Genomic DNA, 12,341 nt, shown 5'->3' on the forward strand with positions numbered 1-12,341 from the left:
CTTCACAGCACTTGAATATCCTGACATTGTTGCAACCGTATACTGGAATATTATAACTCAACTGTAGACCGTGCACTAGGAAGGGTCCCCAGGAAAGAGAGGTGGGTCACAATGGACACACTTAAATACCAAGTCTTTCCTTAGCCAGAACCTTTTCCAAACTGCACTCTCACAGAGTCACACTGCCTTCCAGCAACAACAACAGCAACCAAAGAGATTAGACTAGGCTGCAACCACAGAGCATACTAAGAATAAATCCCACCGAACCGAAGCTCTGATACCACTTGTTGGGAATAATACACCAACTCCCCCTTGAGAAAACACCTTTGACAGAGAAATAAAATAGACACAATCACAACACAAGAATTTAACGTGGAAACTCCAATTACCGGAGAAAAAACCACGGCCGTTGTCAAATGACAACCAGAGAATATCACTATGTGAAAATTGTTACAACACATAGACTTCTTTCTCTCACCGGCACCCCAGTACACCCACACTCTCTCAAAGCAAATATCTAACTACACCTCACAACACTCTCTAATAAAGAGTACAGAGGAAAAGAAAAATCAGATACAAGCTTAAAGTGTTTCTGACTGGTGCAAAAACAAATGAAGAACTTAGCCTCATATTTATAGCCTAGGCCACCCACTCCATTTGCTATCCTAAGCAATGTAGGACTAATTCAACCAAATCCTAACAGAGTGGAGATGATATTTAATTTAGAAATAAGTTGGTGAATGGTGAAGGATATATCAAATCTCGTAAAAACTGTTTCCTTTTACAAATTTAGTTATGCCAGCACCGCCAATGTTTCATAGTTAAAATAGAGAGTAAAGTACTATTTCAGCTTCTAATATCTGAATTAAATTTAAAGTTTATTTTTAATATTTTTAATATTTTATTTTAATCTTAAAAAATTTTAAATAAATTTAATATTGTTCTACTATTAAATTTGATATAAACAATAACATATATATTAACATATTGAAAATATAATAACGTTCGATTTCAGTATGTAAATAAAATTGATTCTCTAACAATTACCAATATAAATGATTTTTTTTAAATTTTAGAATTTTGACGACTGATTGCTAGAGTTTTAGATTTTATACGAAAAGAAAAATTAAAAAAAAAGTGTTATAAAAAAAAGTTTTGGTTATGTATGTTTTTCTAACCTAGGAAAATAAAAAAATATGACTTGATTAAAAATATTGCTAATGTTCACGTCACTTTATTAATTATTCATATTAAATTTAAAGGTGAGACAACATTGAATATATTTAAAACTTTTTCAAATTAAAATAAAACCTTTGAAATATTAAAAACTAAATTAAAAATTAACCAAACATTTAAGACTAAAATAGTACTTTACTCTAAAATAAAATATATGACAATATAATAAAGGTCACAAGAATTACAAAACTTGGGTAGGTTTTACAAATTCATATAGATAGATGATCATGAATAGTTTATATATTATGTTTCTATGGGGAAAGAAAACTTGTAATAATAATAATAATAGTAAGAGAATTGATTGTGAATTCAGCAATTGGGTTGAGGTTGAAGATCTTGTTCCCAAGGTGTTGCATTCTTGCCATTCTTTTGAAGAACTCTAATCACTTCTTCTGTGGTCACATTACCGGTAACAATGACCTTGTTTAGCTGCTTATCCACATTATAAGTTTCAATATCTGCAAAACCCAAGATTCCAACATTACTTAAGAAACAAAATTAAGCTGTCAAAGTGTAATTGTAAAGTTGCAACCAGAAACAACTTAACTAACTAGAAATTAAAGTAAAATCGTAGATTCAGAGCCAAGGTTTATTTATTAATATGATAAGCTTGGGGAATGAATTGATTAATGAAATTACCTTCAATCTTCTTGATGGCCTTGAGAATTTTCTTGATACATTCATCACAGTGCAAACCAACCTTTACTTCTACCAACTGAACCAAAAAAAGGAAAAAAGAAAGAAAGAAAAATAAGTAATACTGATCAAGTCCTCTGTTGAAAATTAAACTAAATGATCCAATTGCTTATGGATGTGCATTGGTTCTTAGACTCTTACATTGGTCATTCTGACTTGTGAGGAGAAAATTAGTAACAAATGTTTCTTTTCTTCTGCAAAGGCCTTCAATAAAGGAGCAAGTTTGTTTTTAATGTATTGAACAGATTGTGAGATTGAACAAAAAGATTTATATAGAAATAAGGAACATTGCATGTAGGTGAAGATGGAATTAGATTCTGTAATTGGATTATGGCATCCTTTACTTTTGTGTGAACAAATTGAAAAGCTGATGAAAACTTTATTCCTATTTGTTATTGATTTGGGAGTAATTGGAATCCACTCATTCAGCAAGTTGGCAACCACCATGAACCTGCTGAGTTTTGTCATCAACACCCAACTGAGCTTTCATTAGAACCTGACACCTGTTTTTTTTTTAATCTTTCACATAAAATATTAATTTTTTTCTGGGATATACTATGATATCTCATGATCACCGTTCATTTTCTTTTCAGTTTTGTTTTATTATTATTATTATTATTATTAACAATTTTTTAAAAGTCAACCCAATGATATATTTATTTACTTGTACTAATTTAATTAGGAACGTCTGCTATTAGATAAGGTGTACTGTGCATATTTTTAGTTTAGATAAACTATTATTTTTGTTTCAACCTTTGTTTGTGGTGAATTTTATTTTAGTCTTTAAAATTTTAATCGTCTTATTTTATCCCAAAACGTCTAAAATAGTATCAATGTTATTCTACCGTTAAATTTTTCACTAACACTTAACGAAATTGATGTACAATAATACTTTTGTTAAAGTTACGTTAGCTTAATTTCCTCTCCCATTTTCACCTTTTCAACGAGTCTAAATTTCATTCTTCTATTTCCTTCTTTTTCCCTCAAACCCCTCTCCCAAAATTTGAAAAAGAAGAAAAAATGAATAAAAACATAAAATTTGGACTTGATAAAAAAGTAAAAGTAAAAAAAGAAACTTGAGCAAACATAATTTTAATAAAAACATTATTAATAGTACATTAATTTTGTTAATTATTAAAAATAATATTAATATCATTTTAAATATTTTAAAATAAAAATAAAATAATTAAAATATTATAGACCAAAATAAAATTCACTTTAAATATTAAAAATTAAAATAATATTTTATCCTTTTTAATTTTGTATCATTCTATTATGAAATGAATTGATACAAGATTTATCTTCCATCTATTACATAAAGTGAATTAGAAAAAATTTAATGCATCTCTTTATATATATAAAAAAGTAGAATAGCAAAACATACAGTTCAACAATACCAAATAAACTATAAGATTGACAAGTAATTACACACATTACCTGTAAGTGTATTGTGCAACTTTCTAACTGGATAATAATTATTAAGGATAAATACTGTTTTAGTTTTAAAGTTTATAGTCAAAATAAAAATTGTTTATAGTCTTATTTTTTATTTAAAATTATCTTTAATATTTCATTTGGTATTAAAATTATTTTTTTTAAATAAAATATTGTTTAAAATAACAAACATACCCAATTTGCTTTTTACAGTTTCGCGCAAAATACTTCATATATATTTATTTGTCTTTAAACCCTCAAAACATTAACTATAATGTTTTAGAAACCAAAATGCTTTATGCTCTAATCCGAAATCAGAAATGACAAAGGTTGTTCTTGGAGAAAAGAGAGCAGGCGAGCATGATTTGTTCTAAGGAAGGGTCTTGAACAGTTAGCCCACCAGTAATCGCAAAGTTAGTGTAGATATGATTTCTCTCTTTCCATTGACTATGGTATCTCTTCTTCTAATAGTTAGTTTCGGATTTGAGGGTTTAGCTTGCATTTTTTGTTGATGATTGAATAGAGACCAAATATATTTGTAGTGCACTAGAGATTAATATCTCCATGAAATAGGGATATCTGTGTATTTTTTTTTCTCTTCTAATTTAGTAATGTGTTCTGATAGTTGTTTACTAATAGGGTGTTGAAGAAGAAGATGGAATATTTTAAACTGAAGTTCTATCACGGAAGTTGGTTTAGTTATGATAAATGGCCATTATAGTATGTGGGAGAAGAAATAACCATTATAGAAGATATTGACTATGATGGGTGGTCTTTGTTTAAAACTTATGCAGAGTTAAAGTAGTTTGATTACTTTGAGGAGAATATCTCAGCATTGTAGTTCAAGGATCCTATAAATGAAGACGTAGAGGATAATCTAAAGTTGTTTCAAGATGATAGGATGTGTTCCCTGAAGCTGGCTACAGTGATATTGGAAAAATCAAGGGGTTGGTGATAAAGGTGAGGAACATGAGGTGGTAGTGTATGCTGGAGAACATGCTGAGGATGGTCAGCAGCTACATCAAGAAAGTGACAATGTGGTTGATATAGTCGATAGATCTAATGAGACAGAAAAAAAGCAAAATGAACCAGGCTGATGATACTAGGACAAAGTCTAGTGATAGTGATGAGGATGAGCATCACGAACCTGAGTTTGCTAATGTTGGTGGATGTGATAGTGATAGTCTCAATTGAGAGTATCAACCATCTGAAGAGAAAGATGACAGTACAGATGATTTGCACTTCACCGACAGTGAAGATGAACTTGATCCTGATATTAGTAGGTTCAAGAATGTGAATGTCATGGTTGATAAATGTAGGGCAATAAAGAAAAAAAGTGTGGCAAATGAGAATTTTGAAGATAATGAACGAGCAGATAGTGATAAATTAGAGTTGGACCACGAGGTTGGAGCTGGACTGATGAGGATGGTGAAAATGAGAGGTCAGAGTCAAACCATAAGGGAGTGAGGTATCCAGTTCACAAGACACAAAAAGATATAAAGCAATACAAGCGAAAAGTTAGGACATTGTATGCAGCTTCGGAGAAATTCAAGGACACTGTCACTGTATATACTGTGCAGACTGCTAGAGCCATTACATTTAGAAAGTGTGATCTTAAGAGGATAGGGGCAGTTTGTTTTAATGACTGTCCTTTTTGGCTATATGTTGCCAAAATGAGAAAAAAGGATAGTTGACAGTTTAGAAGTACGAATTTGAAGCGCACATATACACAGGCACATAGAGTGAGAATTTTACACTCCAAATGACTTGGCAAGGTATTTAAAAAGAAGGTTGAATCAAATTCTAAATTGAAGATAAATGAGTTAGTTTCCAAACCTCTGAAAAAGTAGAACTTGACTATGACTAAATCAATGGCTTCTAGGACAAAGCAAATTACATTGAATGAAACTCAGGGAACATTTAGAGAGCAATATAAGAGAATATATGACTATGGTCATGAACTATTGAGGAAAAACACAGACTCCTCTGTCCATATACAAGTGTAAAGGTCTCCTAATTTTGCTAATGAAGTGCAAACCTCATCCATGATCCATTATTGTATCTTTCAAAGAATCTATGTGTGCTTGAAAGCATGCAAGCAGAGCTTTCAACATTGCAGGCTATTCATTAGTCTGGATGAATGTTTGTTTTTAAGACACTTCAGGGTGGATAATTGCTTATTGCAATAGGGTGGGACCCTAATGACCAAATGCTACCGATTGCATATGCGGTCGTAGAGATCGAGACCAAGAATTCATGGACTTGGCTCTTGAATCATCTTATATCTGACATCGAGATTGAGAAGATAGGAAGATCAACATTCATGTCTGACCAACAGAAAGTAAGTCCAGTTCACTAATAGCATCTGTACATTTAAATTGTAAAGTACAATACATTATGATTTAGTTTGTAATTTATGATTAACTATATCATGTAAAATATCATCTTTGAATAAGGTTTGTTCCTAGCATCCCAAGATATGATACCAGGTGTAGACAACCTATTGTATGTGAGACATTTATATAGCAACTTCAGAAAAAAATTTCTAGGATTGAGTTTGAAGCAAATGATATAGAAGTGTGCTAAGGTGACTCACTAGAAAGAATAGGAGAAGTACATGGCAGAACTCAAATCTATGAATCAAGAAGCTTTTCACCACTTAATTGCTATTGCAACTAGATATTGATCTAAATCTAAGTTCACCGTTCATTCTAAAATAGATATACTACTTAACAACATGTCTAAGAGTTTTAATTATGCTATAGTAGATGCTAGAGAGAAGCCTATAATTATAATGTTGGAAGAGATTAAGGTTAAGTTAATGACTAGGTGGGCACAAAACAGAGAGGTGGTTCAGAACTATTTAGGGACTATCTTACCTAGAATTAGACTAAGATTAGAGATAAGGTCTAAGTCAGCTGGAGAGTGGTGGTCATGTTGGTCTACAGCTAAAAAATATGAGGTAGTTAATGATATTGAAAAGTTTGTTATGGACATAAGTACTCATGAGTATTTATGTAGAAGGTGACAGATGAGTAGCATACCTTGTGCACATGCTATTAGTTACATCAACTTCAAGGGACTTGACATGAAAGCATTTGTGGCCGATTGCTATAAGAAAGAAGCATACTTGAAGTACTACGAGTCAGTTTACACCTATTGAATGGACATGATCTCTGGGAGATGACAAAATATGATAATGTTATGCCACCAACTTATAGAAGACCTAGTCACCAATCGGTGAAAAAGAGAAGAACATCTACTAAAAAAGAAGAACAAAGCAGCCATACTCACTTGTTAATGAGGGGACAGATCCAAAGATGCTCAAGATGTGGTGCAGCTGGACACAAGAAGGGGAGATGCCCTAAACCTATTGAACAGGGTATGTTGGTTTTTTAATTTTTCACAACTTGTCTTTACGTTGTTTTTTAATTTTTCACTTGTCTTATATTTGCTATAAACTTAATTTGCATATGTCTGTTAGGCCCAACCATCAAAAAATCTTAAACAGGGAAAGAAGAAGACAACAAACACCAACTCACATCCTCAAGCTGCCAAAGGAGGAAGGAAAACTGCATCTTTATAACCTACTACTAAGATAGGTGTAAAGAAAAAAACTTCTTCAGTAACACAGCCTAACTCTTCACCCTCAATCCAACTCTGCATCACAGTCCAAAAGGTCTAAAAGTAGGCTTAAAAGAACAACTAAGTCCAATTCTTCAGCCTAAGCAACACAATAACCCAAGAAGACAACACATTTTTCATCTTCACAGCCCAAGAAGTCAACACATTCTTTATCCTCACAGTCTAAGAAGTCAGCTCCTTCATAATCACAATTAAACACCACATCCCTTCTAGCATCTCAACAACCCCTACCGCACCCTCAACATAACCACCACACCAACATAAACATGTAATGAGACAGACTTCAAACCAACCAATTGGACAACATGCATAATTCTCTATGAAAAATTTTAGAGCACCTCATGTTTTTTCATAAAAATTGAGGTCGATGGCAAAGTTGCCTCAAAAAAATGGGGCCAACTTTAAGAAATTTGGACGATTAAAAAATATTTGATATTTAGATAAAATGTATGTGGTCTTATTTTAGGTTAAGTTAGTATTGAATTTAGTAATGTCAAGCAGGTACTGTTAGTTCTATTTTATTCTGAACTATTTGCATGCTGGTGATATTTTAGTTATGGGTTATTCAATGTTATTCTGCATTATTAGCTTGGACCATTTGTCCTATTGGGATTTAATTTCTTGTGAAAAATTATGTTCATATGGTATATTATTTTGATATTTACTATGTTGATGTTATTTAGTTTGTTGTTTATGATTTTGTTATGGAATTGTTCATTTATCAGTAGACTTATAACAGGAAAATTATGCAAAACAAAATAACAAAATCCATCTAATTGCCAAATTGAAATTCTTATCTTATTTCAAAAACCAACCATTGTTACATAATTGTCATTCATACATACTTGAAATAGAATTTAGCTTAACTGAAATAGGAGACTAATCTAAATAATAAATTCTAACCCAATTTATCCATTTAATTCTAAGCACACACTTAAAATAACAAAATTCACGATAAATTTTAAACCAAAACAGCATACTCCATCCAAACTCTAACACACTGTTCAGCCAAGATTCAATGGAATTACACACGGTAGCCTTATTTTCAAAATTTTCTACAACAGCAAATAAACAAAGCCAACCCACCCAATAAATCCTAAGACAGTAACGACCTTCAGCTTTCACTTTGTAACTTTCGTTCTTGATTTTAGAGGCGAAATTTTTCTCCTCATTCTTGCAATTTCTGAATGTTGTTCTACTTCTGTCTTTGGGTCTGCCCAATGAAAGAAATTGCACCCTTGTTGAACCTACATAAATTCACCATTATCACCCTTCAATCCACCACACAAGCAGTTTAATTGAAAAAAAAATAGCATACTTTAAAATAGACGCAACCCCAGAATCTACAATTAGAGTTCTCCTTTGTCCCTTAAGTTTGCAAAACCGACCTCTCACCATGGGAGCAAAGTAGCATCCTGCTATGCGCAGAAGATCGACTTCGAAAAGAGGTTGAGGTTTGAGAAGTAATGGAATTCTCTCTTTAGGTGATTCATGATCAGGTCTATTTTTAATACCATTATCTAATAAAATTACACCAAATTAGTACCAAAAGTATTCGAATTCGAGCCGAACTAGGCCTTATACACCCCTACCCCTAGTATATATGTATATTTTTCTATCTTGACCAAAGTAGGGTGCCATTAGTCTTCTGAATAAATAAAGGTCTCTTAGGAGAGGTTTTTTTTTTAAAAGATTATTTGTGATTTTTAGTTTAGCTTTAGATAGTATTTATGTGTTGAGAGTTTTTATTTAAATAACTTATAACTAACCATTACAGTAAAAATTTCAAGCAAAAAATTATTAGAAAAAATATTTTTTTAATAAATAATTATTTTAATCTCTAAAAATATATATTTTGACAAAATTTTTATTTAAAAATTAAAATAATAAAATAATCCTAAAAGAATATAGTCTTTTTGATAAAATGTATCTGCCATATAATTAATCCTTAATTAACTTATTCAATCAACGATTAACTTTTAAGAAATTATTAATTTAACTCTTAACTAGATGAATATGGAGATGAATATAGCAGAAATTTTAATAGAATTAAATTATAACTTCATAAAATATTAATCGCTGGCTAAATAAATTTAAGATTTGACCAAGTATATCTGTTAGTTTTGTTAAATAAAACATTTTTTTAGAAGTTTTTCTCATTACCATATTTAAAAATATACTTTTTGTCAAAATCTATACTTAGGTCAAAATGATTATTTTATTTTATTTTTACATTTACTCTCTATTTTAACTATGAAACATTGATGGTGCTGGCATAACTAAATTTGTATAAAAGGAAACAGTTTTTATGGGATTTGATATCCTTCACCAACTTATTTCTAAATTAAACATCTCCACTTTTTAATACTTATTTTCATCATAGGAATATTCATCTATTATAAATGAATTATATTAAGTATACACTACAATTAATTATGTTCATACTCTAACCCAACACTAAGGCTCAGGTCCAAACGACAGGTTCAACCCACAAGGTTGAGCCTCACAATATACCGACATTTCTCTAAGAAGTCGGTACTCCTCACGACTTGTCCTAACGAAGTCGGAAGCAAAGATTAGCTGGCAGATAATAACTGCCCCTAAAATCTCTCAATTCACTTCCAGGAGCTATATCGTAACCTCCCTAAGATAAAGGGACGGTTATCCACCTTAAAAGGTGGAACTACTCCAACGGTGGTTATTGGTTCACCACTATAAATACACTGACACCCCTCAAATATCTCTAAGTCCCAATACTCTTTAGACCTACTCACACCTTTGTTGACTAACTTAGAGACATCAAAATGTCTTTGCAGGTACTACCCCATTCTCTCACACTCACAAGTCGGACGGAGGCCCCATAGACGCAAACCCACTCCGCTTGAAGGCTTCCTTCCTCAAACGATTGAACCAACCTAACGAGTCCAGCCCATTAATCTCCGATTAACCAACATAACAAATTATTAAAATAAATTATTAATATAAAATATAACTCCATATATATTTATACGTAAATATATTGATATAAATAAAAAATAAGTGTATAAAGTTGGTGGCAAACTTTTGTTTTGAAACAGGACAAAGTTTTTCTTAACTTGCCATCATTATTATTGCGACCGGCAACATAGTGATAATTGATAAATACGCAAGATAATTATATTTGCACGGCTTAAAATTAATAATTAGGAGAGTGCCAAAGGCACTTTATTACACGTCAGACTGAATGAGACTTTTGTGAATAAAAGTCAAAATTTTTTCAGCTCATCGTGACAGATGGAGTGACCTGTTTCACCACAATTGTTACCCACAATTGACATTGAAAACGACTTTGATATTTTGGGTTTGCATTAGGTTCAAGTAGTAGTGTTATTGTAAAGAGTGTAAAATCCTCAGGCTTTGAAGCCTAGTTAACAGTTCTCTCATTTACCTACACAAATTAACTTCTGCATATACCAGATTCTGCATAATCATTAGAATAGAAGCAATTCAATTGTAACAAATTCAGTACTAAAATGAACGAATTACTTGCCTACTTTCTAATAACTATTATTGATGTTAGATTTTAGAGGCAATTAAGTTCCATTGCCATCTTATTATGCTAGTTTGTTATCTTTGTCAAAACCAGTTATTGCTTCACAATTGCAGCTTCTTTTGCTTCCTTATGAACTGTTTAAGGCTTTTTAAACTTTTAGAGACAATTTTGAAGGATGAGTTGTGCTGAGAGAACAAAGAGGAATCCGATTAGATGTCAAATTCAGTTATTATTACTTTTTTCCTTTTTTTCTTTTTCTTTACATGAAACAAAGGCGAAGAACAACAGCATGTTCAGAAATGATAAATAAAAAACAAACCTAGGAAATGGGGAAATCTTAACACAAAGGCTCTAGAAGCCACAACATCATTATCATCTACAACCCTACTCTTATATATGTACAAAGATGGTAGTAGATCACAAACGGAGTGAAACACTCTCTCTCTTAAATCTTATCTCTCTACCTAGGTTGGTGAATTGCCCTTGGACTCACCCTATTGTTCTTCACAATCTTGGGTGCCTTCTCTGCATACCTTGGAACTTCAACAAATTTTGCATCTTTCTGCCATTTCAGTGATCCCAATTTCACCAACTCTTTCCCTTCTCTTCCTTCTTCAACTCCTTCTTGCGCTGCATCAATCAAATAAATTGCATCAACAAAGAAAGTAACCTAAACCCTTTACTTTATACATCAAAATTAATCACCCCCATAACATTTGCCCCATAAAAATTAAATCTTTTCACACCCCAATTACATTATATCACAAGATTCACTTGTTCACACAGAGATAAACATGAAAAATTTACATTTACATGCTAGAACTCGAGATCTAAGAAAACAGTAACGAGAAGATAATGAAATCATAGCTTACTGTCAACAAGTTGATGAAGCTCACGAAAGATAGCATCTTCATCAAAATCAAAGTCGAAAGCTTCGTTCTGAGGATCCTGAAAGCGCTCACGGAGCCAATAGTCGCGGAACCAGGGTGAAGAGTGAACAAGTTCCCACCATTGGTCAGAGAAATCCTCGACCGTACGGTAAGCAAGAGGAACAAACATGGGAGCGTTGGGATTCAAAGTGGAAGAAGAGGATCTTGAAGCAGACATCACTTCCATTGTTGAGTGAAGAGGATAAGGATGAAAGTTTTGATCTTTGTTCTTTGATGCTTATCCACAAGGACTTAAGGGGATGCTATATATAGGGACTAAATGGTCCAAAAGGGATATGGGTCACGTGACATTAGGCACGTGACATGTATTATCCCTTACAAAAATGAAAAATTGTTTTACCAATTTACCCTTTCAAGTTTCAATCAATAAAAATAAAAGGCGTGTTGGGACATGGGTGAATGAGGGAAGATAAAAGTAGTAATGAAGTAAATTATAATTTTTAATTATAAAAATTAAAAGTTAATATTTATAACAAAAAATGATATATTTCACTAATTTAATATACAGTTAAAAATTTAAATAAAAATAAATTTTTGGGACATATATTAATATACTTTTTTTCTATAATTAAAGAGTAATTTAAACTGTATTTTTTTTTATCTATTGTATGTATAAAACGAAATTTAAATTGTCAATATTTACTTAAACAAACAAATAAATTGATCATTCAACCAATCAAGTTGATTATTTAAAGTGTAAGTTTGATAGCAGAATAATTGACCGTGTGATATGACTGAGGGTTACGTGTAGCCAAAGGGGAAAAGATATTGGGATTGGAGAAAGTAACGACTAATGAGGCAGCCACTGTTTTTGGACTCACACACACACTATGGGCCCTTTTGGCAAC

The 12,341-nt window shown here is 31.9% G+C and overlaps 2 protein-coding genes across 2 annotated transcripts; both read right to left on the reverse strand.

Moving 5' to 3' along the window:
• Positions 1–1,351: 1,351 nt before the first annotated feature.
• On the reverse strand, positions 1,352–2,330 carry LOC112703953 (copper transport protein ATX1). Its single transcript, XM_025755563.3, has 3 exons — positions 2,074–2,330; positions 1,876–1,951; positions 1,352–1,694 (listed from the first exon to the last, which is right to left on the reverse strand). Exons 1-3 carry the CDS (start codon positions 2,224–2,226, stop codon positions 1,546–1,548), a joined length of 378 nt encoding a protein of 125 aa, XP_025611348.1. The 5' UTR covers positions 2,227–2,330; the 3' UTR covers positions 1,352–1,545.
• An 8,422-nt stretch (positions 2,331–10,752) lies between these two features.
• Positions 10,753–11,770, reverse strand: LOC112702321 (protein EARLY RESPONSIVE TO DEHYDRATION 15). Its single transcript, XM_025753306.2, has 2 exons — positions 11,416–11,770; positions 10,753–11,173 (listed from the first exon to the last, which is right to left on the reverse strand). Exons 1-2 carry the CDS (start codon positions 11,657–11,659, stop codon positions 11,004–11,006), a joined length of 414 nt encoding a protein of 137 aa, XP_025609091.1. The 5' UTR covers positions 11,660–11,770; the 3' UTR covers positions 10,753–11,003.
• Positions 11,771–12,341: the final 571 nt, after the last annotated feature.

The sequence above is a fragment of the Arachis hypogaea genome, chromosome 7, assembly GCF_003086295.3.
Source record: "Arachis hypogaea cultivar Tifrunner chromosome 7, arahy.Tifrunner.gnm2.J5K5, whole genome shotgun sequence".
NCBI lineage: Eukaryota > Viridiplantae > Streptophyta > Magnoliopsida > Fabales > Fabaceae > Arachis > Arachis hypogaea.